Source organism: Triplophysa rosa, unplaced genomic scaffold (genome assembly GCF_024868665.1).
Source record: "Triplophysa rosa unplaced genomic scaffold, Trosa_1v2 scaffold422, whole genome shotgun sequence".
Lineage (NCBI taxonomy): Eukaryota > Metazoa > Chordata > Actinopteri > Cypriniformes > Nemacheilidae > Triplophysa > Triplophysa rosa.
Window position 1 is genome coordinate 74727 of NW_026634428.1, and position 25944 is coordinate 100670.

The 25944-nt window shown below is 41.4% G+C and overlaps 1 protein-coding gene across 1 annotated transcript; it reads left to right on the plus strand.

Annotated features, from left to right (window-relative positions):
• The first annotated feature begins 17412 nt into the window (after positions 1-17412).
• Positions 17413-20815, plus strand: pts (6-pyruvoyltetrahydropterin synthase). The gene is made up of 6 exons (XM_057328260.1): positions 17413-17634; positions 18646-18725; positions 18835-18857; positions 18970-19026; positions 19340-19410; positions 19514-20815. Exons 1-6 carry the CDS (start codon positions 17552-17554, stop codon positions 19632-19634), a joined length of 435 nt encoding a protein of 144 aa, XP_057184243.1. The 5' UTR covers positions 17413-17551; the 3' UTR covers positions 19635-20815.
• Positions 20816-25944: the final 5129 nt, after the last annotated feature.

Sequence of the window (25944 nt, forward strand, 5' to 3'; positions counted from 1 at the left end):
TGGATACCCAATGCACCAGCCTTCCAGTTATGAGCCTTCTCCACTGACTGAATACCCGCAGTTATCACATGGAGCTGGGTTTACCTCATCGGTGTACGACAGGGAGTTACAGTACGTTCACAGAGAACAAGCACACCTAATGCAGACTCATCAAGCCTACCAGGAAGACCTGAAAGAACTAAAGGAAGCCCGTTCAGAGGTCAGGGAGTTAATCAAAGTGGCGCATTCCCTGAAAGCTGACCTCACTCAAATCAGAAACCAAAACCTTTCAGCAACACGTTCGGTTGTAGCACAGTTTTCCAGTGCCCCAGCCAGGCCTCACGAATCCACCGCTTTAGAGGAAGATGACATCTTCCCTGAGTTACCACCACCACCATGGCCTGAGGCCGATCTGGCTGCTCATCTGAACACCCTTACCATGTCGGACGGAGGTGTTACAACTCAACAGCCAGTAATGTCCCAGACCTGGGGGCATCCTTCTGTTTATCCCACTGTGGAACCACGCTCGGTGCGGATTTATGATGCAGCTGTATATGGACTTCCTCCCCCCCCCTACGCCTAGAGAGCTTCGAGAGCTGTTCTCACCTGAAGTCTCACCCTTACCTGTAACACGCGCATCAGTCCACACAGCGGCTATGCCTATACCTCTCCGCCCAACTCCTGCTTATTCGAGTCATCCAGCCAATGCACCCAAAGTAAAGCACGATCTGCGACCGGTGCGGCCTTCTTCTGGGTTTGAGAGTGTTTATAGGGGACCTACACCTACGATCCCTAAATTCAGTCGACCTGATCCAGGCGAGTTTGCACGACTCAGGATAGCGCTGGAAAACCTGCTCCTCCCGGAGGGGACGGAGCTCTTCAAATATCAGATCTTAGTTGATCATCTAAAGTTAGAGGAGGCTCGACTGATTGCGGATTCGTATTTGAATTCACCTAGGCCATTTACGGATACGATGGCTGCTCTACATGATAAATTTGGCCAACCGCATCAGCTGGCGTTAAGGAGGATAGCCATGGTCCTTGAGAGTCCTGATGTAAGGAGGGGTGATAATGCCGCCTTCCAGAAATTCGCCCTCCAGGTGCAGTCGTTAGTTGGTCTGTTGAACACCTTGGGTCTTGAAGGTGAAGTGGAGCTAAGTTGTGGGTCCCACGTTGATCGCCTTCTGAGCAAGCTCCCCCCTGAGCAGCGAGCTCTGAGTTCCGTCAGCCTGGAATTGTCCCTAACCTGGTTGATCTTTCGAACTGGCTGCGTTATGAAACCTGGTGCCATGGTGATGATACAGAGCCAGCCTTTAAAGGCCTGCACGACAAATCAGCGACTAAGCCAGATTTCAAGAAGAAAACTGTAACCATACTGCATGGATTTGGAGAACCTGTAGTAGATGCTCCTGTACCTCGGAAATGTTCCCTCTCACAAGCCAAGCCTGCCAAGGGGATACGTTATTGCCCCTTTTATGATAAGACTGAACATTACCTCAGCCAGTGTGCCTCCTTCGCCCTACTCAGTCCCGACCAGGTCAAGACATGGATTCGTAATAACAACCGTTGCTGGCGTTGCGCCAGAACCCATCATGCTGCCCAGTGTGACCTGAAAAAGCCATGCAATCTCTGTCAGGGCACTCATCTTCGCCCCCTTCATGATGTGAATGTTAGTCACACCCTTGAGACTTCAGAAAATGCCGAAAAGAGCTGCCTAACAAGTTCCTCTTCAAGTCGATTTTATTTGGATAAACCCTTAATCGGAAGTAGAGTTATGTTAAAGGTGGTTCCTGTCAATCTGCATTATGAAGGTCGCACCTTGGACACCTTTGCTCTCCTCGACGATGGATCAGAGAGGACTATTCTACTACCCCCTGCAGTTCAGACGTTAGGCATCCATGGTATCCCTGAAGATCTTCCACTGAGAACGGTACGAGATGATGTTCAAATCCTTCACGGTTCAGCCATCTCTTTACAGATCTCCCCTCTCGGTAAACCAAAGACAACCTATCAGATTAACCATGCTTTTTCTGCAGATCACCTTACCTTGTCACGTCAGTCTTATCCAGTAGAACAGCTACAGCGAAAGTACCGACACCTTCAGGGCCTTCCTATTCGTACCATGACTGAGGTCCAGCCTTTGCTCCTTATCGGATCCGATCAGCCTCATCTGATCACTCCAATAGAGCCTGTTAGATGGGGAACCCAAGGTGGGCCGGCGGCAGTTCACACACGTTTAGGATGGACGCTCCAGGGTCCCACACCCTCAATGGGGCGGCCTCTCACTGCACAACAATGTCTCCTAACTTCTGTCGTTTCAGTTCAGGATTAACTTTTTCAGAATGTACAACGGTTGTGGCAGCTGGATACTGTTCCTCAGCAGGCTGGAAAAGAGGTCACTAGGTCCAAGCAGGATCAAGAAGCGCTTCAGCTTCTTGAACGCAAGACTCTTAACCCGAAGTTGGCAGGTATTCATCGGTTAGCTACACCCTTACTCCGTCGAAGTGACATGCCTCTGCTAAAGGCGCCCAAGGAGTCTGTCCTACCTACCCTCCGCAGTGTAGAGAGGCGTTTGTTGAAGGACCCAATGAAGGCTGAGGTTTATAAAGAGGAGATTAAAAAACTCTTGTGGAGTCTGGAGCCGTTCAGGAAGTCAGCTGCTCCATCCCGGAACCTGCGGAAGGTTGGTACATTCCCCACCACCTTGTCAGCCATAATGGGAAGTTCCGCATTGTATTTAACTGCTCCCATAAGTTTCAGGGCCAAAGCCTTAATCAGCACCTGTTACCAGGACCTACCCTCGGGGCATCGTTGCTGGGTGTCCTTATCCGCTTCAGGGAACGTCCAATAGCCATAAGTGGGGATATCAAAGCGATGTTCCATCAGGTGCGTCTTCTCCCTGAAGATCATCCTTTGCTCCGTTTCTTATTGCGGGATCTGAAGATGGCTGAGGCCCCAAAGATCTTTGAGTGGCAGGTGCTGCCATTTGGTACGACTTCAAGTCCCTGCTGTGCGACTTATGTACTCCAACGGCAGGTACAACAACACCCTCTGAGCGATGAAGCAATCCAGTTCTCAGTAGAGAAATGTTTCTACATCGATAATTGTTTGCAAAGCCTACCTACAGCAGAGGCAGCCCGGCATATGATTGATCGACTAAGGAGTATTCTTTCTGGAGCTGGGTTTGACATTCGGCAGTGGGTGTGCAATGATCCAGCTGTGATAAGTCATCTACCTAGTGAGGCCCGAGCTACCAGTGTGGAACTGTGGCTAACACAGGAGAAGTCAGAGGTCCCTGAATCAACATTGGGACTGAGCTGGAACTGGCAAGCGGACACTTTGTCTTACAAACACCGACCAGTGATCTATGAGACTCCAACCTTGAGAAACCTTTATAAGGTTCTTGCTACCCAATACGACCCTCTGGGGTGGCTTCTTCCATACAGAACCAGAGCGAAGGTTATAATTAAGCAGCTGTGGAATAAGCAAAGACGGTGGGATGATTCTAACCTACCACCCGAACTCCTCCAATCCTGGAACACCTGGGAGGATGAATTGCAGAACCTTCCTCAGATTAATTTTCCACGGACTTATGTTCCTCCTGAGGTTATGTTGGATGCAGCAAGTCATGAGCTACACATCTTTTCCGATGCCTCGGAACAGGCATATGGAGCGGTAGCTTACCTCCGCACATCCGATCAGAAAGGTCAGCATCATCTCTCCTTCATTCTAGCCCGCTCCAGAGTAACTCCCAAACGATATCACTCCATCCCGAGACTGGAACTCTGTGGAAGCCTAGTAGCTGCTCAGTTAGCCAAGCTCCTTGAAAATGAGTTGACCCTGCCCATTCAGACTACGTTTCTCTGGACAGATTCTACCATGGTACTCATGTGGTTGACCTCGGAGTCTTGTCGCTACCGAGTTTTTGTAGGCAACAGAGTCGCTGAAATTCAGGAATTGACAGAGAAGTGTTCTTGGCGTTACGTCAACACTCTGAATAATCCTGCCGATGACCTCACGAAAGGGAAACCTCTTCATTACCTCACAGCCCCAAACCGATGGTCTCAGGGACCTTCTTTCCTACTTAAGGATTCCCAGGGATGGCCGGAAAGTCCCAACGAGGAGACCAAGGAGGAAAAGGTAGAGTTGCGAAAGTCTGCATTTTGTGGTGTCACTAACCTACATCCTTCATCATGCAACTCTGACGGATGGAATTCCAATACCTGACAGGAACTACTGGATAGCAGTGCCCTGGAGGTTCGCAACAACCTTGCTACCGGCACTCCCCCCGATGCTGAGGACTACCGCCAAGCTGAGGTCATCATCTTTAAGAAAGTACAGCAGGAATCCTTTCCAGAGGATTACCAACGGCTAACAGCTGGGAAATCAATAAGGTCCAGAAGTCGCCTTGTCACCTGACAAACACCAATAAATTAATGTTACACCAATTACTTTTACATATGGGTACATCATTTTAGAACAGAAAAAGTCACTTCCAAAACTGTGGCAACAGAGATGGAAACAATTCATGTATTTAAAATTGTGTTTCCATCTCTGTTGCAACAGTTTTGGAAGTGTCTTTTTTCTATAGACAGTTTCAAAGTGACAACATAAAAATACATTACAGCGCATGCGCGTGTTCATGGGCTGCAAGTAATTTACACATTCACAAACAATAGAGTGCCTAGATTATTTCATAAAATTAAAAAAGAGAAGAACCGTTACTTGGTTAAACTTGTCTCTCCAATATTGTGAAGTTAGACTGCATACCATGCTCAACCACTAGATGTCAATGTACCATACGGTTTCTTTAAATGCGACCAAACTACAGGACCTACAGAACAAATTAATATTAACATAAATTAAGTAAAATATAAATATTTATATTAAGACACTAGCCAAACACAGACTGGAAGTTAACTGCAGTCCCAGCATGCACATCCAATGAAACGTTCTATTCTGTATCCATGTACAAGTCATTGGTGTTTGGTGATGAGTTTTTTGCTCAAGGTCTGCATTTAAAGTCACACTAAAGGTATTCAGCTGGGATCAGGACTTGGCTTCATGCAGTCCAGACAAGTTCTTTCACACTGACTGAATCAATCATTTATTTTTTTTACTTTGCCTTATACACTTGTCTGGACACAGAGGCATTGTTATTTTGAAATAGAAAAGGGCCCTGTCCAAGCTGTTGCTAAGAAATTAGAAGCACACTATCGCCTAGAATATCATTATATACTGTAACTTTAAGATTTGATAAAATCTTAAAATGACCATTAAGAAAAATAAAATGACTGAAGTAGTCAAACCTGTTCAATAGAAAGAGTTGTGCTAATACTTTTGTAAATATAGTGTAGCTTACTTGACACTAGTAATCCTTGGCCTCCTTTTTGCAGTGTTTGTGTTAAGTGTGTGCATACTCTGGCCAGGTTACAGTCCTTTAATATTTTTGAGGTCAGTGCTTGATTATTGTTGAATAAAGCTTCTGTATCCCTATAGGATGCATGTCCTGTCTTATTTAATACATGTAGGGAAACTTTATATTTCAAAATTCAAATCACTCACATGGTATAAAACAGAAAAACAGAAATGGGACAAAAAATATGAGTCAACCGTTTTTGTACTCTACTTTTAGTATCTGTTACTGACTGTGAAAACCAAGCTAAAGTCATTTTTTGTGATTTACCATTTAAATTAATCCCTAATTAGAACATTGTGAAAACATAACTTCATTATTGATATATTTTGTTGTCTTTAATATTAACTAAGGGCATAATCAAAGATTGAAATCATAGTGAATTAATGGATTAAATCAAACTTTGATTCTCATTTAAAAACTGCATGAGACTTCAGGTTTCACATGCAAGGTCACGTATATTTGTTCGTAGTAAAAATGCTGCTTTTGCCTAAAATGCAGCCAGGGACAACAGTGCTAAAATACTTACTAGTTTTTATTATAAGTGGAGTGGATGTCTTTGTTTAAACAGCTTGCACTGTGTGAACATATCTGTCTAAACAGTGCACACAATCAAATGGAATAGAGTGTTTCCACGATGCGTCATCAATCCGGAAGTCGGCCATGTTGGAGGCACTCGGACGTAAACAATAGCATGGATTGCACTGTGAATGCGCTACTCTGTTATGTCTTAATGCAGACAAGAAGCTGGAGAACGTAGATTCCTTTCAGTAACATTTATTCACAGCACTAACACATTCGGGATCATATGTCTACTTCTTCTTCCTATCTACCTCCACACAACTCCAGAAACCCGATCACCATCTAGTGGTGCATTATTGGAACAACACCACATATTCCCCTTTTACTTAATGAATTCTTCTGTAACCACTAAGTAACATTAATTGAATGCAGAAGAGTATTTAACGTAACAAGCAATATGAACCAAACTACTCAATTACTATTCAGTACTTGACTTTCATGTGTACTGTATGTTGTGTGTGCAAAAGTCCGTGTCAATTTCTGTGACTAGTAACATAGTCCTTTAGCCAACCTGGCTCACGTCTTTGATGTTGTACTCTTGGACCAGCCTCAGAAGACACTGAATTTCCAGATAATGGAACATGAGAGGGCATCACGTTTTCAGCATTGGCTGTCATTCCATTATCCAACTCTCTAGTTGGCAAGGGTGCAAGACACGATGCATGCCACTTTTTTCCATCATCCAAGAGGTAAGTGTAAGGACCAACTTTTTTCCTGACCTCAACTGGAGGACTGAACTTTGGATAAGCTTTTGGTACATGTACAGACTTTTTAATGCGCACTTTATTCCCTGGTCGAAAAGAGAAATGTCACCACAGCAACCTACGGACTCATTGACATCACGTTACAAACGTTGTGTGAATCGACCCCAGCAGAAACATGAGGATGCTGCTGCCCATTCTTTGCTTCTTATGGACACAGATGATTATGATTGTGCCACAAGTGACTATGTCAGTGATAATATCTGCAGTGTAGGGACTCCAACTGAAATGACTGGTGACTTTATTGATTCTATGACCACTTAACTTCAAAATCTGAGAACAGAAAACATTCAGTTGCAAAAATTGTCCTCTTCATATGACCAAAGTGCATTTGAGGGTAAAGATGAAAAGGTTTTATTTTTCACTGGTCTACCTAACTATCAGATTTTGTTAGCACTATTTACATACCTTCGTCCCAGCCTCCCTGTGAAGAAGAATTGTCACCATTGTTGAGATTCATACACCGATTCTTCATGTCTAACTGATTCAGAAATGTAACAGTTTTGTGAAAATCATTTATTCTGTAAATTGTCCATAAAATTGCTTAATTCTCTTTAAACTGTGTCATAACTCCACCTTCACATATTAAAAACACAAGACACTCAAAAGTAATTTACAGAACTTCATTGTGATGATATAACAATCATTTTCTAATCCCACTGGAGCTTAGTTTTCTTTGCCACAACATATGTGTTAGACAGTATAGAAAACTTAGCATTAAACTCAAGAGCCCAACTAAAGCAAACACTGATCACAATAATGATGATTTGTTGAAATTTCAACATTTTTTCAACATTAATTGCAGGTGCAAAAGTGATCTTGATGCAATTAACATTCACAAATCAGCTATTTTTTACATTGATTCAATGGTTGCTTGCTGTCTGGGTATCCATGCGGAAAGGTACAATACGTGTACCTCTGAGGGTACTGCCCCAGTGACAAGCCATTGTACCCCTAAAGGTACACATTTTTTTCTGACAGTGTACTCAGAAACAAATGTATAGTATAATGCAATGTAAGTCACTTTGGATAAAAGTGTCTGCCAAATGTGAAAGCCAAGGTAGGTGATTTTTTTTGCAATACACATGTCGTTGATGAGCTGATGCTGTGCCTCACCAACCTCACCACACACACATCTGGTTATATTCCTCCAAAACATTTAAGGTCCTCAGCTGTGTAGGGGCTTAGCGAAAAAATCTAAGTAGTTCACTATGTCGGGATAAGAAATAGAAGGAAGAATTGTGGGGTCGTCAGTCCACGACGAAGGAGCCAGCTCGTAAGGATCTTTATCGCCTATCAACTTTAGTTTCTCAAAATATCAAGCCCGTTCCAGCTTACCAAGTCTGTCTCTGTAGGATTTAGCAGCTTCCACACGTTTCTGTCGTGGTTTAGACATAATATATAAGTAGACAGTGTATTGAGTATGTGGTGTTGTTCCAATAATGCACCACTGGATGGCGCTCGGGCTTCTTGAGTTGTGTGGAGGTATATAGGAAGAAGAAGTAGAGATATGATCCCGAATGTGTTAGTGCTGTAATAAAGTTACTGAAAGGAATCACGGTCTCCAGCTTCTTGTCTCATTAAGACATAACAAATTGGCGACGAGGACGTTTTTTGTACAAGATTTTCTGAGGATGGCTTCAGTAAGTGCTCCATTTCCCAATCCTTTTTTGCCTTGTCCGGTGAGCCTGCTATACGCTAGTCACATGGCTGAAAATGTTCCGGAACTACATGCTAGTCATCAATGCTACTGGGGATTTATGGTCAGAAGCCAGAAAACGTGCTTTGCTTCTCCACTGCCTCGGAACCGAAGGTCAGAGATTGTTTTATACACTGCCCAATACCGGTGACGATCTAGCTGATGCTATTACGGCTTTGGAACAACACTTCGTTCCGAAAAGAAATGTGGTCGTGGAAAGACATGCTTTCAGGAAACGCATACAGAGGATAGATGAAACGGTAGTACAATACATTGCTGCATTAAGAGATTTAGCGACTACTTGTGAATTTGCTGACAATCTTGACGATATGTTGCGTGATCAACTTGTTGAAAATATTGCTAACCCTCGCATTCGTGAAAGATTATTAGTGGAATCTAAATTGACACTGGAGACTGCAATTACAATTGCCACACAGCTAGAGACCGCTGATGCTCAGGCGAAATCGCTGGCTACGAGTAACTTCGCTCCAGTTCAAGCTGTACATGCCACTCCTGCTTCTGGACGACAGCGTCCTAAGGCCAAATTCAAAGCACGTACCTCATCAAAACCACCTGCTTCTGCTCCGTCAGCTCGAACATGCTTTCGCTGTGGCTCTGCTGGACATCTTGCAAACGCACAGAACTGCCCCGCTGCATCTGCTAAATGTAAGAATTGCAATAAGATTGGACATTTTGCACGAGTCTGCCGTTCTGCTCTACTCATTCAGTGCATTCAGTTGAATTGCCAAGGTCTGTATTCTCCATCTGCCTGGAGCGACTGACCGTCTGATGTGTGAAGTGACCGTACATGCCTCACCTGCTGCTACCCCTGTGTCTCTTCAACTTACTGTGGACTCTGGTTCGTCTGTGTCCATCCTGCCGAAACAACTGTATGAACAGCATTTTCGCACTGTGCCGTTGCAGCCCCTGCTGCCCGTTTAGTTACTTACTTACAAGAGCCGATTTCAGTACTAGGATGTTTATCTGCTACAGTCACTAAATATGGCATTACCTGTCCCACACTTCTTCATTGTTGACACTGGCACTGCTTTGCTAGGCATGGATCTGATTAAGGGACTTCAGCTGCAATTTACTGGACAACACTGTGCTGCCATCGGCACAATCCGCTCCAGTCTGTGCTCTCTCCACTTCTCCATCACAGCGTGCTGCATTAGGCTGTGTGAACAACTTCACGCACAAGGTGAACATTTCTGACTCTGTACCTCCTGTCAGATGCAAATTGCGTCGCTTACCTTTCTCCGTGAGAGATGCTGTTTCCGCAGAACTGGAACGTCTCTTACAGGCTGGTGTGATCGAACGGATTGATTCTTCTCCATGGGTTTCTCCGATTGTTGTGGTCCAAAAGAAAACGGGGGGGATCCGCATGTGTGTGGACTTGCGAGGGCCCAACAAGGCAGTTATAGTAGACAGCTACCATTGCCACACATGGAGGAGATGATGACATTACTGCAAGGTGCGACTGTGTTTTCAACTATAGACTTGGAAAGTGCATACCATCAGGTACCTCTTCATGAAGATTGCCGGGACCTCACTGCTTTTCTTACACACGAGGGCCTCTTCAGATTCTGCAGGGTACCTTATGGCTTGGCGTCTGCTCCAGCTGCATTCCAAAAGATGATGGTCATCATTCTAAAAGGAATCCAGAACGTTGCAANTCTTGCTTTCCTCTCATATTAAGGCATGGCACCCAATCTGGATCATCCTTTTTGTGCACGTCCGATCTTTTACCTACAATACATTAATAATAAATATAGCTTCATTTACTAAATTTCAGCAACATTTTAAAGAAAATATTTATATCTTGCACTACTAGAGTAGTTTATGAAATGAAATTATAATCAGATTTTAAGACAGGTATTTAACAAACAGCAACGAAATATTAATATGAGTGTAACGTATACTATTACACTACAAAATTAGTTAATAAATTAGTCCTATTATTTCCCTACCTGACACGAAATGAGAAGAACAAACACGAATGTTGTGAATATTCTTGCCCTGAAAATCCTGGTACAGTTTGGCAATCCACAAACGCCTTCTTTCCTCCGACAGTTTTTTGCACACTTCTCCTTGATTGGTAATAACTTTTAGCAGTCTATAGTACTCCAAATGTTTTTCTCGGTCCGACCGATTAGTACAGCCCAAAACACGACTTTAGTTGACCATTTTTATCAGCAAAACTACCGAGTTCCATTCCGTTCAGTCGCATTGTTTACGTCCGAGTGCCTCCAACATGGCCGACTTCCGGATTGATGACGCGTCGTGAAAACACTCTATACGATTGTAAACCAGGCGGATCCCCGCAATTATCATGATTTCAAACGAGCTATGGGATGGGAACGACATCACGATCTCAACCGAGGGGAACCCCGTCCCTGATCGCGAGGGCTAACTGATAAAGATAAAATAAGGAAATATATTCTCATGATAAACAAACGTTTTGTATTCTAACTTAACTACTTGGCCTGTTTATCCGCGCCTTGTAACATTAAAAATGGCTTCACTTGTTAATGTGCAGCTTTATTTTACATTGCACTTTCAAAGTCTAATCCAATTAGTCCCATTGCTTAGCAATATTATACTATATGGATTATTGAAACAGTTACATCATATATAAAATATGTACTTACGTGCTGCGTTCCACATATCTGGGATGTTGCAGCTTGCTGGAGCTCTCCTTCTGATAAATGTACCGGCAAAATGGCGCGATAGTGAAATAGCAATACGCCCTTTTCACATGACGTCACGCATCTTCCGTTCTGCCGCGAAGCAGTGTATCGTTACTTCCGCTAGCACTCTAGTTCATAAGGTGGCGGTAATTGGCTTGGAAGATTTGTTTTCAACATAATTTTTCCCCTCACAAAGTGCTGTTATGGAATACTGTCTTATCACCTCTAGGAATAAGTCTTTATTTTTTCCCAATTGGTTTGACAAAAACATAAACTTTGTTATGGACTTATTTGATGGAAATGGAGAAATCATATCTTATGAAGACTTTCTTTATACTTTCAACTTTCCTGTTACCTTTAAATAATTTCAGAAAGTTGTGAAAGTCATTCCAAATGGATTAATACAACTAATGAAAAGTCACCTTACTTTTGCAAGTAATGAACGGTTATTTCCGGAATTGTCCATAGATGGTATTAATATTTTTTCCCCTTCAGGTAATAATAAAAAAATTAGACAAATTTTTCAATCCAAACATAAAATCTTTTTGGAATGCTCAGATCCCAGATATTGATTGGAAACTGGCTTGGTTGGTTCCATATAAATTCTCTATCAATAACAAAGTTAAAGAAGTGTACTTTAAAATTCTACACAGAATTTACCCTTGCAATTTATTTTTATCTAAATTTATGGATATTGGTAATAAATGTTCTTTCTGTAATATGCAGGAGGAAAATTTGGCGCATTTATTTTATAACTGTCATGTAACTCTTAAATTTTGGTCTGATGTTAGCTCATTTTTATTTGCCCATAAAAATTGTTTATATGTTATCTCTTAAAGATATTATATGTTCATACACTAATGATTGTAAAATGTTTGATTATGTGGTGAACTTCTATATTTTACATGGCAAATATTATATTCATAGACAAAAATTTGTAAAATCTGCACTTAGCTGCAATTTATTTTTGTTAGAATTGGAGATTTGAAAAAAATCTCTATTGCTTATAAATAACAAAAAAATGACAAGTTGTTAAAATTTATGGAGACGTTTTTTTCTATTTAATATCCCGCCTGTTTTTATCATACAGTGTTTCTACGTATGCTCTTTTCGTTCTTTTCTTTTTTTGTATTTAGAATTTGTCCATAGGAAGGAGAAGAAATACATGTTTTGTTTTGTTTTGTTTTTTTATTTTATTTTTTATTATTTTTTTCTTCTGTTTCTTTTTCTCTTTGTATGGTCCTTTGTTGGATCTGTTTAATATTGTAATTTTCAAGATCTCCAATAAAAAAATTAAAAAAAAAGGTGGCGGTAATGCACCTATAAGCTGTTTGCCAACCGCCAGTAAAACTCAAGAAGTTACTTCCGCTAGCGCCTCAGAATGGAGTTTACCAAGTGGCTTGCACATCTGCCACAAATACGTCTAGATGATGTACAACGTCTTGCAGACAAATTTTCGCTAACGACAAGATCAAAGCTAGAGAAAGGATACAAATTCTTCGTTGAACAGTACCTGTTTGATTATGAAGGTAAGTGTTTTGTTTTCTTTTTGTGTTAGCGAAGGTGCTAGGATAAGTACTTGAATACGTGTTCTGTCAGTTTTTTTTCTCACTGTTGTTAAATTCCAGCGCGACGGCAAAAGGAAGTCTTCTTCTTCTTCTTGTTTGTTGCAAGACGGATGTTATGATACACTGCTTTGCAAAAAGGCGGAAGTTAAGTGACGTCATTGTGAAAAGGGCTATAGTGGTCCTCAAAAGGCAAAATAAAAGTAAGCTATAATAAAAGTATCTGAGTATAAAAGTTTTTAAAGTCTATGATTAGAACACATACAGCATACTGTAGGTGGACGACTTACCTCTTAACTATAGGCCATAGAGACTACAGTTCTGGTGTGACGATTTTTTTATTTTAACTTTTTAATCAAATAAGAATTTAGTGTGCTTTGAGGTCTAAGAAATGAGAAACTAAGAATTTAGTATGCTTTAGAAGTATACTAAAATAAACAAACTAAACCGTTAAATTGAAATTACACCAGGTTAAACCTGATTGACATTAAAAGCTACAAATGCAAGTTATTATTTGCTTATTTAGATCATTTAGTTTCATCGTTGGTAAATCACAGCAGTGTTGGGTAAGTTACTCTGAAAAAGTAATTAATTACTAGTTACTAATTACACATTCGATAATGTAATTAGATTACTGTACAAGTTACTCTCTTCAAAAAGTATTTAATTACTTATTACTAATTACTTTCTATATCCTACATCAACCTTGATGAGTTAAGTGATTCAAGGATAGACATGAAACGGCTCTTTTAATTCATTCAAATAAATAATATAAAACTACATAAAGTATTATTATTCATTACAAATGTGAGAATTATACATTAAAGCACGGATTTTAAAGTTAGACTTTGAATTTTGATGTCAATTCCTCTTCTGCACACACACATATTACACAAAGTATTTAGTTAAATTACATCAGAAGTAACTGTAATTAAATTACAGAAAAAAATAAGAGAAATCCCTTACTTTACTTTTTCAAGGGAAAAGTAATTAAATTACAGTAACTAATTACTTAGTAACTAGTTACACCCAACACTGATCACCAGCATCATAAATATTGTTTTAATCTTAGAACTTAAATTTCAGATCTTAGATTTCAGCCATTAGTTAAAGTCATGTCAAGTTTATAATTAGCTTATTGCTTTATTGTTTTGCTTTAAAACTTTATTGTCATTTAATTGTCATTCCACTATGTAGACATATAGAGGAACTACTGTAAATGTCATGACTCACAATGTTGCATACATGTTACACATTTACCCAATAAATTACACATACCTGGTTGTAAGAAGTAAACTGACACAAAAGTAATCTAATTGTGTAGGCTATGTATGTTCAGTAAAAATACTTTATTTACAGTTACATATGATATGTTAAACTTTTACTTGGATGAGACAAAAACGGTTCTTAAAGTAAACTGGTGCTCTCCAATCTTCCCACCTTTCACTTTCTGTCAGAAATATATGGTCACATGGCAATAAAAGTGTTCATTAGCAAGGTCTATATACCATATGCATACTGTATGTATATGCTTCTTGTGCATGTACGTGCATGTGTATAAGTAATGCAATAAGTGAAAGTAAAGAAAAGACATATGCACTAGTGGTGCTTAAATGTTTGTGAACCCTTAAGGATTTTCTATATGTTTGCATAAATGTAACCCAAAACATTATCAGTCGTTCAGATAAATACTGAAAGCAGAGAGCACCCAATTTAAAAATGAGATAATAGTTTATATATATATATATATTTTTTTTTTAAAGGATCCAGTATTATGTCTGTTAGTGGCAAAAGTGAACTCTTTAACAGCATGCTCACACTTGGCCCGGTTGCTCTCAACTGTGCCAAAGCGCGATTGTCATTTTTTATAGTGACAGCTGAACTTCAGGGAGGAATATAAACAGTGGCATAATTTACAACATGGTTTACGCTCACACTACCCCTTTCCGAAACCAAACTGCGCTCGAGCCCACCTCTTCCAACCAGGCCAGGGCACAGTAAGAGAACTGTTCCGGAGCGCGGTTGTGAGTGCTCACACTAGTGACTAGTCAATCGAACCAGGCTTTAGGTTTCAAAATGTGCCCAGGCGCCCCTTATCTGGATGTGACTTCCTTTGTACAGCAATATACTGTACCTGCAACTAACGTTCAGTCAATGACTTTGAAGAATTGTAGCCCATATGTCCAAAAAACATTTTTGGACCACATTGTCCACATGATCTTTAGGCGGATAGCAATGTTCTGTTTGGAGAGCAGTGCCTGTCTCCTTGCAACTCCATGAACACCATGGTTGTTCAATCTATCCCTGATGGTGCACTCATAAACATGATAGAGGTGTTAAGTCAGGGGCGTCGACTGACTATGGCAGGGTGGCTGCCATAGTGAGAATCTGCCCAGTATCTCTCAAAACGCAGAATGAGTTCTGCACTCTAAGAAATCCTCTGAGTATAACAAAAGTGGAGACACAATGTAAATAAAAGATTTGTTGTGCAGTTTTGACAGTTTAATTAGTTTAAACATGAGTTTTCACACTTAGTGAGTGTTTTGAACTGACTGACAGCTTCAGTTATTAAAAATAATATAAAAATAACTTTTAGTAAAAATGGGAACGTCCCAAATAAATTGTAAAAGATTATTCATGGAAACATATTTTTCATTTATGCAGTGTTTGTGTTTCTCCTTTCAGAAATTATATAGATTACCTATGTGGATCCTACCTTGAGCCCATGTGAGCAACCTATATGGGACTGATTGTGTTTGCTCATGTGCGATCCATATGGGTTGGCCATTAGGATCCAATATGTGTTTTCCGACTTAGAACCCATTTAGAGATCACCTATGTGAGTCCTAACTTGGGCCCATGTGGGCAGCCTATTTGGGACTGATTGTGTTTGCCCATGTAAGATCCATATGGGTTGGCCCTGAGGGTTCAATATGTGTTCTCCCATTCAGAACCCATATAGAGATCACTTATGTGAGCCCTTCCTTGGGCCCATATGGGCAGCCTATATGAGACTGATTGTGTTTGCTCATGTGCGATCCATATGGGTTGGCCATTAGGGTCCAATATGTGTTTTCCCAATCAGAACCCATATAGACATCACCTATGTGAGTCCTAACTTGGGCCCATGTGATTAGCCTATTTGGGACTGATTGTGTTTGCCCATGTGAGATCCATGTGGGTTGGCCCTGAGGGTTCAATATGTGTTCTCCCATTCAGAACCCATATACAGTTCAACCATGTGAGTCCTACCTTGGGCCTATGTGGGCAGCCTATATGGGACTGATTGTGTTAGCTCATGTGTGACTATGGGTTGTCCATGAGGTCCCCATATGTGTTTACCCATTCAGAACCCATATACAGATCAACCATGTGAGTCTTACCTTGGGCCCATGTGGGCAGCCTATATGGGACTGATTGTGTTTGGTCATGTGTGGCTTATAAGGGTTGGCCATGAGGTCCCCATATGTGTTTACCCATTCAGAACCCATATACGGATCAACCATGTAAGTCCTACCTTGGGCCCATGTGGGCAGCCTATATGGGACTGATTGTGTTTGGTCATGTGTGACTCATATGGGTTGGCCATGAGGACCCCATATGTGTTTACCCATTCAGAACCCATATACAGATCAACCATGCGAGTACTACCTTGGGCCCACATGGGCAGCCAATATGAGATTGATTGTGTTTGCCCATGTGAGATCAATATGGGTAGTCCACGAGGGCCCTACATGTGGAACTCATTTGGCACCCATACACTTATTTCCCATAAATGACCCATATGGGACCTATATAGGGAGCCCATTTTTGTTAGCCCATGTGTGACCTATTTAACTTAACCGAGCGGGCCCCATATAAGATTATATATGGGCCCATATTGGGACCATGCCCACTTGATACCTATGTAGCCCCACTATAAACCATATGGGGCCCAAATATACATGTTGGCTGGGTTGGTGTTCATCTTCAGCTCCTTCAGTATGTCTTTGGAAAGGGCTCCACTTTTTCATTGCCCATTTTGTGAAGAAACCTTGGAGGCGAGCTCTCCTTGAAAGCTTTTTAGATTCTGAGCAACTGAGCATAATTACATTGTCTGCTATTTAAACTCAACATGAATAGTGCGGTGGATTACAAAGGATGAAGCTGTGATTATGGCTAAACCCTCTTTTGATTTGAATTGATAATGAGAGTTTGTCTGGAATATATAATGGCAGACAAGGAGTTGGAGTATAAGTGACTTAGGCTATGAGCTTATGTGACAGCAGGAGACCTCTTGATCTGATTTAGTGCATTTGGATTAAATCACAATATGGTATACTAATTTGACTAATTTGATGTCTTTAACTGACAGTGTCAGTCATCATTTACTTTCAATGTTTGACAAAAAGAGCAGCTTCAACATTTTATTGTATTTTTTGTGCGTCACTGAAGAAAAATGATAAAGGTGGTGCTATAAAGCATATTCCATGTACTGTATTTATATAAAAATATTTATATAAGTTTCCTGTTTTATATGATTTCCTTAAATGTATTTTTTTACATTACGTGTAAAAATAATTGTTATCGTTATAATAATAATAATATATTTAAAAAAAATAATTTCATTCCTTTACAGCATTAAAAATAGTCAAATATATAATACACACAGGAGCATCACGCGCATGGAAAGTGCTGATGCCATAAAATTTTCGATTACACATGTCATGCCCTGAGGTTGAGAGGCGGCTCTGTTAAGCCACGCCTACACTACGCCGAAAATAATTGTATGAAGTATACTCTGCAGTGACTTTATAGTTTAGTTGTCACTTACAGAAGGCTTTATCGTCAACCACGGTACAGATTAGGTCTGTAAGAAGATGTCTAGTGTTGAGACTACAGCTGAACGTATCTGCTACATTACGCGCGTGCAGAGTTTTTGTGCTTGCCATCGATTACACAGGTAGTATAACGTTAAATACATTAACGCTGTTTCTGCGTTTCAAAGCAGTGACTCATTAAAACTAACAATCCATGTTTGCTTTAACCCCACAACTACTCTTCTGACGTTTTTATGTGATGGTGTGAACATCGTTTTACGTGCTTTGACATTTCAGTAGCTTACTTTTAACAGCTCTCCACACATTTGTTTAACGCAGTGTTATCTTTGTAGCTTTATAGTTTGTGTAAACGTTTGAGGCGAGCTGAATTGTGCAATATATTTGGGTAATCCCACGCACATGATTTTAACAACCTGTATCCATGTACGCTTCAGGAAGACAGACTCGCGTTGCGTAGATGGAAAGGAATTATGGGAATTGTAGTTTTTAAGGCAAACGTTTACCCCAGATCTTTAAAAGCAAGCAAACTTTATTTATAAAGCACTTTACAACCACCGAAGTTGACCAAAGTGCTGTACAGAAAAATAAATACATAAAAACGTATACAAACATGGGATATAAATACATCACATACACTAAAACAATCAAAATGTCAATATCAGGTTTTAAAAGCCAAGAAGAAAGTTATTCAAAAGTGATTTGAATGAAGAAAGCGAAGAAGCCTGTCTAATAGACTGGCAAATCGTTCCACAATTTAGGAGCTGCCACAGCAAAGGCACAGTCCCTTTTCAGCTTACGTTTTGTTTTATGCACGCTCAGTAACATTTTATCAGCTGACCTGGGAGAACGGGTGGGCATATGAGGGTGTAGCAGCTCAGAAATGTAGAGTGGGGCAAGACCATTTAGTGCTATAAAAACAAATAAAATAATGGTAAAATTGATCCTAAAGTGTACAGGCAGCCAATGAAGTGAGGAAAAAATGGGAGAGATGTGCTCGTATTTCCGAGTTCCAGTTATAAGATGCTCTGCCGCATTTTGCACCATCTGCAGACATGAACATAACTAAGAACATAAGTGTACAGTTTATTTGTAATAATTATCACTTTTATTTGTTTGTGTGTTTGTTCATTTAGCAAATCATTAAGTGACGAAGAAAACAAAAAAACATTTGGAAAATGCAACAACCCCAATGGCCATGGACATAACTATACAGGTGAGTTATATGTGCATTTAGTACTATGATTACCCTGTAATATTACACATTTTTAACCTAAAAAATTTCAACCATGCAAAAAAGTAATTTAAAAGTATATGTTTTCCAGTTGAAGTGACTGTTAAGGGAAAGGTATGTTGCAATCATGTCTACATGCACGGTTAACATTCATGTCTGTCTGTACAGTATACACCCACACACACACACGCATATACAGTATATATCATGTTGTTTGTTCTTATAGATCGACAAAAACACTGGAATGGTAATGAACCTTACTGATCTAAAGCAAATTATTGAGGTAAGATACTATATGCTACTTATAATACTTAATTCTGTACAATATTTATACTAAATAAAAAAAATCTTCACAATCTTGCTTACACATATAACAACTGAAACCCAGTTGATCAACTTTCTGCCACCTACAAAGCAATAATCTGACGCAATGTTATAACTCTATAGCAGATTTAAGTCCAGTTAACTTTGTTTTACAAATGGCAAATATGTTTTTTGGGCAAGTTTTTCCTTTCAAGTCAAGTTATCCACAAAAGTAGGAATGTTAATAAGTTTTAAAAAATGTTTTATTTTAAAAAGTTTAAATATGTTTAAAGGAGACCATCATGAAACCGCTTGACCATAAAAATCTGGACCTGGATGTACCATATTTCGCTAATGTTGTCAGGTATTTGTCAACAAATCATTTCCACCGTATCTGTCTGAAAAGAATTTTGAAATGTTTATTTAAAACCTTTTATGACATATTCATATTTATTTATTCTATACAGTACCACAGAAAACCTGGCTGTCTATATTTGGGACTGCATGGCAAAGCATCTCCCTCCAAACACGCTGTATGAAATCAAAATGCATGAAACAGACAAAAATAAAGTCATATACAGAGGTTAATAGAATGATACTATCGCTTGTCTGCAGGCTGTAGATCAAGTAGATGGCAGTAAATCTCAGTATCTTTTAAAAGGTTTATTCACAGAATGTGACACCTGCTGTGGTCTGTTTACCACATGGCTGACAATATGGGATTAATGTAAATCACTGAGAATTTGGCTCAGTTTTTGACCATGTGGAATTGATCCTATTAAACACAGAGATTACGCATGGACATCTTTATCCAAATTGATTAACAGCTCTTTGTCTTCACCCTGTCTTTTGTATATTGTCTCTGGAAGTTGGAGGCCTGTTTGAACAGAAGCAGCCCTTTTTGTAATAGCAAAATCATTGTTGTCTTACTAATAAATAAATAATGTGTTTAAGTGGTTTTATTTAACCTTATATTATACAAGACAATAGTTTTGTAATACTGTTGTTCTTACATTGTATTTGCAGAGATCAACTTTATTCAGTGTTATTTGTTTTCCCAATAGATGGCGCTGCATTTGCATTTCATTAAAAAAAATCACAAATCAAGATGAAAATGAGTGATTGTACAAAAGATGCTATGCATTTTCAGGTTCAGACATGCCGCATCTTTATATTATAGATGTGATCTGTCGTGTTTGACTGTTGGAGATTAAATACACCACCAGCAACCCTGTTGATTTATATCAATGTCAGGGGCTTGTAAATTGTAATTAAACTTTGGGGGAAAGTCTTGAAAGAAGACGTGTCATGATGGCTTTAAAATAATAAATAAACTGAAGGATTATCAGGAAATCTGATTTCTGAAAAGTGGTTGTCGTTTTCTTATCTGCTGTCATATCAAAGGTCTACTGTAATTAAATGTTTTTTTTTTTTGTGCATTTTATTTCGAAAGATGATCTTTTTTAGATGGAATTAAGGTTTGCTTGCAACAGTATCACAAAAGCATTTTTGTCCTGCTCTGTTGAAAATTATGCCAAATGCAGAGTGAGGTGGCATTCAAGTTTGTTTACACTGTTACACAGTAAAGGGCACATGGCCAGGATCGCAAGTACAACACAAATGTTTTTAGAGATTTATTACTTTTAGAGATATTCTTACTTCTCCAATATACCTGAAGAAATTGTACTTAAGCTAAATACTTTAGCTTTCTGCAAGAGTACATTGTGTGTTGAGGCATATGATTATTGTCAACAATAAAGAAGTAAAATACCTGGAATTAGTCTGTCATTTCTGTTATAGTTTACCAAAAGTAACGTTCATGTCTTCATGCAATAGAGACAGACAGCTGAAACCCATTAGATGTCGTTTTACATTTTTGTCCTTTATTTTGTTTGTTGATCGTCTAGACATCTGTTAAAATAATGAAAACATGGTAAGACAGAGAATTTTCATTAAGCGCTATAAAAAGGCATAATAACCCCCCCCCAAAAAACAAAAGATTAAAGGTGTTTCAAAGAATTTTTAGATTCATTGTGAGAGAGGTTTTAGCACAGACAGGTGATTTGGATCAGAGCTTATAGGCATTTTTACAGGAGTTAAAAGCACGTTGGCGTTGTTACACAGAAAAATATGGGTTATGGTTTAATATGGACAGTGCACAAACAAAAACGTCATTCAGTGAGAGATGATAATAAATCTCTTTAGTATGGCACTGAGTAAACACACACGAGAGAGTAAATCCAGAGAAGTGTGTAATACATGAGCCTAATCTTAACTAGGGAGAGGCAGGTTGGGTTTACTGAACTCTTGACCTGGTTAAGACATTATGATAGTGAGGTCCAAATATCTGGGAACAGATCGTAAGTCTGGAATATCAAATATGTATAACATTTAGCTAATATTTCACTCAAATTATAATGCTCATGTTTTTGTAAAGTCAGTTTCAGAGTTTTGAATATACAAAAATACATTACTGGTTAAGAGTTTAGGGTCACCTCACTTGAACGTTTCTTAGAACAGAAATTTGTTCAATAACTATACTGTATGTATGAATTATATCTAAAAGTAAAAAGAGACCTTATACTGTGCTGAATATATGTCCTGATCACTATTGGATCTTATCACATTCACAGGTAGCCAGGCACATGCCCAATAGTATCCAGCTGCAGAACCGCAGCTCCTACAGCAGTTTCTGAACCGCAGCCACAGAACAGACCTACCTGAAACGCCTCGTGTAACCACCCCCACAAATCTAAGTCAGCTCGTGGTATGATTGACTAAGACCGCCCAAATGTATATGCAAGTAAGGTGGGCGTACCTGTCAGTACAATTGGTTTGGAACCTGATGTTCCAAATATGGTAAGAGGCGTTACATTTCAGTCACACGCTTGCAGTATTCGACCAATCACTACGCACTCACACTGGTTAACTAGCTATAGCACACCTCGCTTTTCATGAGCTTTGTAAAAAATCTGTGCGTTTCAGAGAGGCGGGGCAAAGAGGAGGCACAAACATGCAAGGTATGTGGAAAATACAGCTTTTTGAACCTTCAATCGTCTATACACGTTGCATTACATCTAAAACAAACGATAATATTCGCTTTAGCCGTGTCATATGACCCCTTTACGTCTTTTGTATGCACTTCATTACATAAAGAGCCAGCTGTTTTACTCAAAATGCATGTTAATACTGCTGTTAACACTTTTTCCAACAAGTGGATGAGACCTGTTTAACGGTTTACTAATGTGACATTTGACATATACTCTATATTATTGTATAATGTAATGTGTTTTATTGTATTAGTTCGTTTAGATTTATCACATCGCAGCTATGTGAATCGAGCTTTAGGTTGTTTTTCCCATAACAGATGTTACGATTTATTGCATCGAACATCTATGATTACAAAACATACATTCCTATTCCCGCAGGTCTAATATACTGCCGAAGAGCAGAGTAGAAGAGGTTCTAGAGGGGGACAGAGGGGACCAGTGCTCCTGTGTCAGCACACTTGGCCACCCCACTGGCATCCCTAAATCTGGAATCGTTTCTAGAATTTTTTACCACAACCAAGCAATTTCGGGTGCAATACACAGTTTGTCCTGCGAGTGGCAGTAATGATGCTTGTGTGCCAAAAGGAAGATTACGCAAGCAAGACGCAAACAATGTCGAGTCTGTGCGCCTTCTACGAGATTACGGCTGTGTACCAATTTGGGGGCTGCGTGCTTTGAAGGCTGCATTTTAAGACCGATTGCAGCGCGACTGAAGGCTGGTAAGGCTGTCCCGATTCAAAGGTTCCTTCAAATGCAGCCCCAAAATGCGACCTTATTTCCGTGGGTTTTTAAGGATAGAACGAATGTATCCTTCACAGCCTCGGGTATCCCAAGATTCATTGCGCCCCTGTAACGGCTTGACATTTTTAAATAATCATTAAAAAATTTCGTTAAATAAAAGTATGTAATTCACAAAAACGGTCCATTTCAGTGTTTTAATATTATACATGATGTTGTTCATTAACATTATTGGTGCATTCTTGTGTTTTAAATTTCTAAGGTTGGTTAATTTAATATACTGTTGGGCTGTTTTAATCTACATAAACGTGTCATATTCTCTAAAATAAAATATAAATTTTCTGGCTCCGTATTTGTTTAAAAAAGTCAGAAACGTCACTGCTGTGTCCTGCTGCTGTCGCCACGCAACATAAGCAGCAGGTGACGCAATTAGGAAATCCTCCGCGAGGCTAGATCATCTCATTTCATTTCGGTTCTTGGACTTTTCGGGCTGCATGCTTTGAAAAACAAGTCCTCGTTTTTAAGTCCGCGACCTCAGAAGGTTGTAGCCCCCGAATTGGGACACAGCTTACGTCTACATCATACAGGTAATAGAAATATTTTGTAAAAATATAATGAAAATGCATATCATTACACATCATATTAAAATACTGACCTATATTTTCCGGTGTTGCGCGTGTTAAATCTACATATAAAGCAGTCGTGACTCGTGCCTATACAAAGAAAGGTCGTTACACCCCTACCAGGTAATGTTTCCGACCCGCTCTTAACCTCGAACCAATGGGTTCACAACTTCTTCCACCCGTAACGGATACATTGCTATGCCCTCTCAGCATATTGGCTCCAATGCATAAGCAATAGGACAAATCATGTGCTCATCAGCTCATTCTAGTTCATCTCCATCCATTTTAAAACAAGTGCGCATTCAAAAAGTATGTACTTGTTCCCTTTCTGTCGGTCTCTTGACGTTGTGTCGAACCGACAGAATGGGGTTTGTCTTGAGAACCTATCATCTTCTGAGTATTTAGAAAAGGCCAATGAAAATTGGCGAATTAAATTTGTATGCCGGGCTCCTACCCGGATGTCCGGGTATAAGAGGGAATCCGGCGTGCTCATTCATTCACCTTTTGTTCTTCAGAGCCTACGCATCTGATGAGCTTCTCTACGATCTTGGTGATCATTCTTTCTGCTGGAATCTACGACGTGGACAGCGGACGGTCCCTTCCTGCAGTGACTCTCCCCTGGGCGTCTCGGCAGTTCCGGAGGTGTTCGAGCAAATTTCCTTTTCTAAAAGAACAAATTTCTCCAGCGTGGCTTGTCCCGCTGTTCTCATGGGTGCAACACACTCATCGAGGAGGGGGACGGACACAATGCCTGCTTCCAGTTCGCTGGGGCAGACGTTGTGGATACGTCCTGCCCGCACTGCGAACGGTGACGATTCAGACGTTGCGTCACAGGTGGCTGTGTTCCCACGGGACTCAGCCACCACCTCGTTTGCTCCCCGTTCCGTGGCGGCAGGACTACGGCCCTGCCGTCCGCTACAGCAAGCAGCAAGGGTGATATGAGGATTACTGTGAGCGATAATCCGCCAGACACGGGCTCACGGACCATTCACACCTCGAAGCTCATCTGACCATTCACCAGGAGACGGTCCGCCGTCTTATTCCTCAATCAGGTGCAACACACTTATCGAGGAGGGGGACGGACACAATGCCTGCTTCCAGTACGCTGGGGCAGACGTTGTGGATACGTCCTGCCCGCACTGCGGGCGGTGACGATTCAGACGTTGCGTCACGGTTGGCTGTGTTCCTACGGGACTCAGCCACCACCTCGTTTGTTCCCCGTTCCGTGGCGGCAGAACTACGGCCCTGCCGTCCGCTATGGCAAGCAGCGAGGGTGATATGAGGATTACTGTGAGCGATAATCCGCCAGCCACTGGCTCACGGACCGTTCGCACCTCGTCTCGCTCGTCTGACCGTTCCCCAGGAGACGGTCCGCCGTCTTATTCCTCAATCACGTATTCGGACACAATGCGTGATGATGAGATGTCTCTTGCAGCATCGGGGGGTGACGTACTGCCATCCGACTCCGACGATTCCACGGGCTGCCTTCCTCGGGGGGTCGAGCCCAGGAAGAAGCGGACGTCGGAATGTCAGCCATGCTTTCCCGGGCCGCTGTGAGTGTTGGGTTGCAGTGCCCGCACTGCCTTTCCCGGCACTCGTGGCTGGTTACATGGCGCCTCGGGTTTGAGCGCGGCTCCAAGCCGCGCTCGCCCCCAGTGCCGTGTTTACCAGAAGTGCATGAGGAGCTTGGTAAGACCTGGAACGCCCCTTTCCGGCATGTTTCACGTCAAACAAAGTTCAGTCACCCTCTCTTCCCTCGAGGTTGAGACAGCTGGAGGATACGTTGTTGTCCCCCAGGTGGAGTATGCCACCACGGTGCTCGTGCCCGTAGGAGGCGGCCACCTGGGGGGGGGCTCAACCTAGACTCCCATCCAAAGCATGTGGTGTCTCGGCATCTCTGGTGTCGAGAGCTTACATTGCGGCGGACCAAGCTGCCTCCTCTCTCCACGCTATGGCTCCTGCCAGGCCAGGGCGTTGAGAGAGCTCCACGAGGGTAAGACCGACCCAGCGCTTATGCAGGAACTCCCCGCCGCCACCGACCTCACTCTACGGGCGACCACGGTGACCACGCGGGCCCTGGGTCAGACGATGTCCACACTTGTGGTCCATGAGAAACTCCTCTGGCCGATCCTTGCGCAGATGAGTAACGCTGAGAAGGTCCGCTTTCTCGACGCACCCGTCTCGCAAGGGGGGGCTGGTTGGTGTTACTGTCGAGCCGCAGCGGCCCCGCTCACCCCCCGCCCGTCGGGGGGGCGCGAGACCCACACGCGGTCTACCCCGGAGGGTTCTCGACAGTAGGAAGCAGTCCTCCGTGCCGCAACTCGGCCGCCTCGGCCGTCGAGTCCCATGCACTGTCTGCTTCCCAGCAGCCCTGGTCTTCTTTGACGCCCTCCAGCTCTGGGGCGGCCCTCCTGGAGGAGACAGCGAAGAGGAGACCATCGCCCCATCAGCAGCCGCGGCGAAGCGGCTGTCATGGGAAGACCTCAG

Coding starts and splice junctions, on each gene's coding strand:
- pts (XM_057328260.1), top strand. CDS start 17,552: ATGTCTAGTGTTGAGACTACAGCTGAACGTATCTGCTACATTACGCGC. Junction 18,858..18,969: donor AAGTGACTGTTAAGGGAAAG/GTATGTTGCAAT, acceptor TTGTTCTTATAG/ATCGACAAAAACACTGGAAT. Junction 19,027..19,339: donor ATCTAAAGCAAATTATTGAG/GTAAGATACTAT, acceptor ATATGTTTAAAG/GAGACCATCATGAAACCGCT.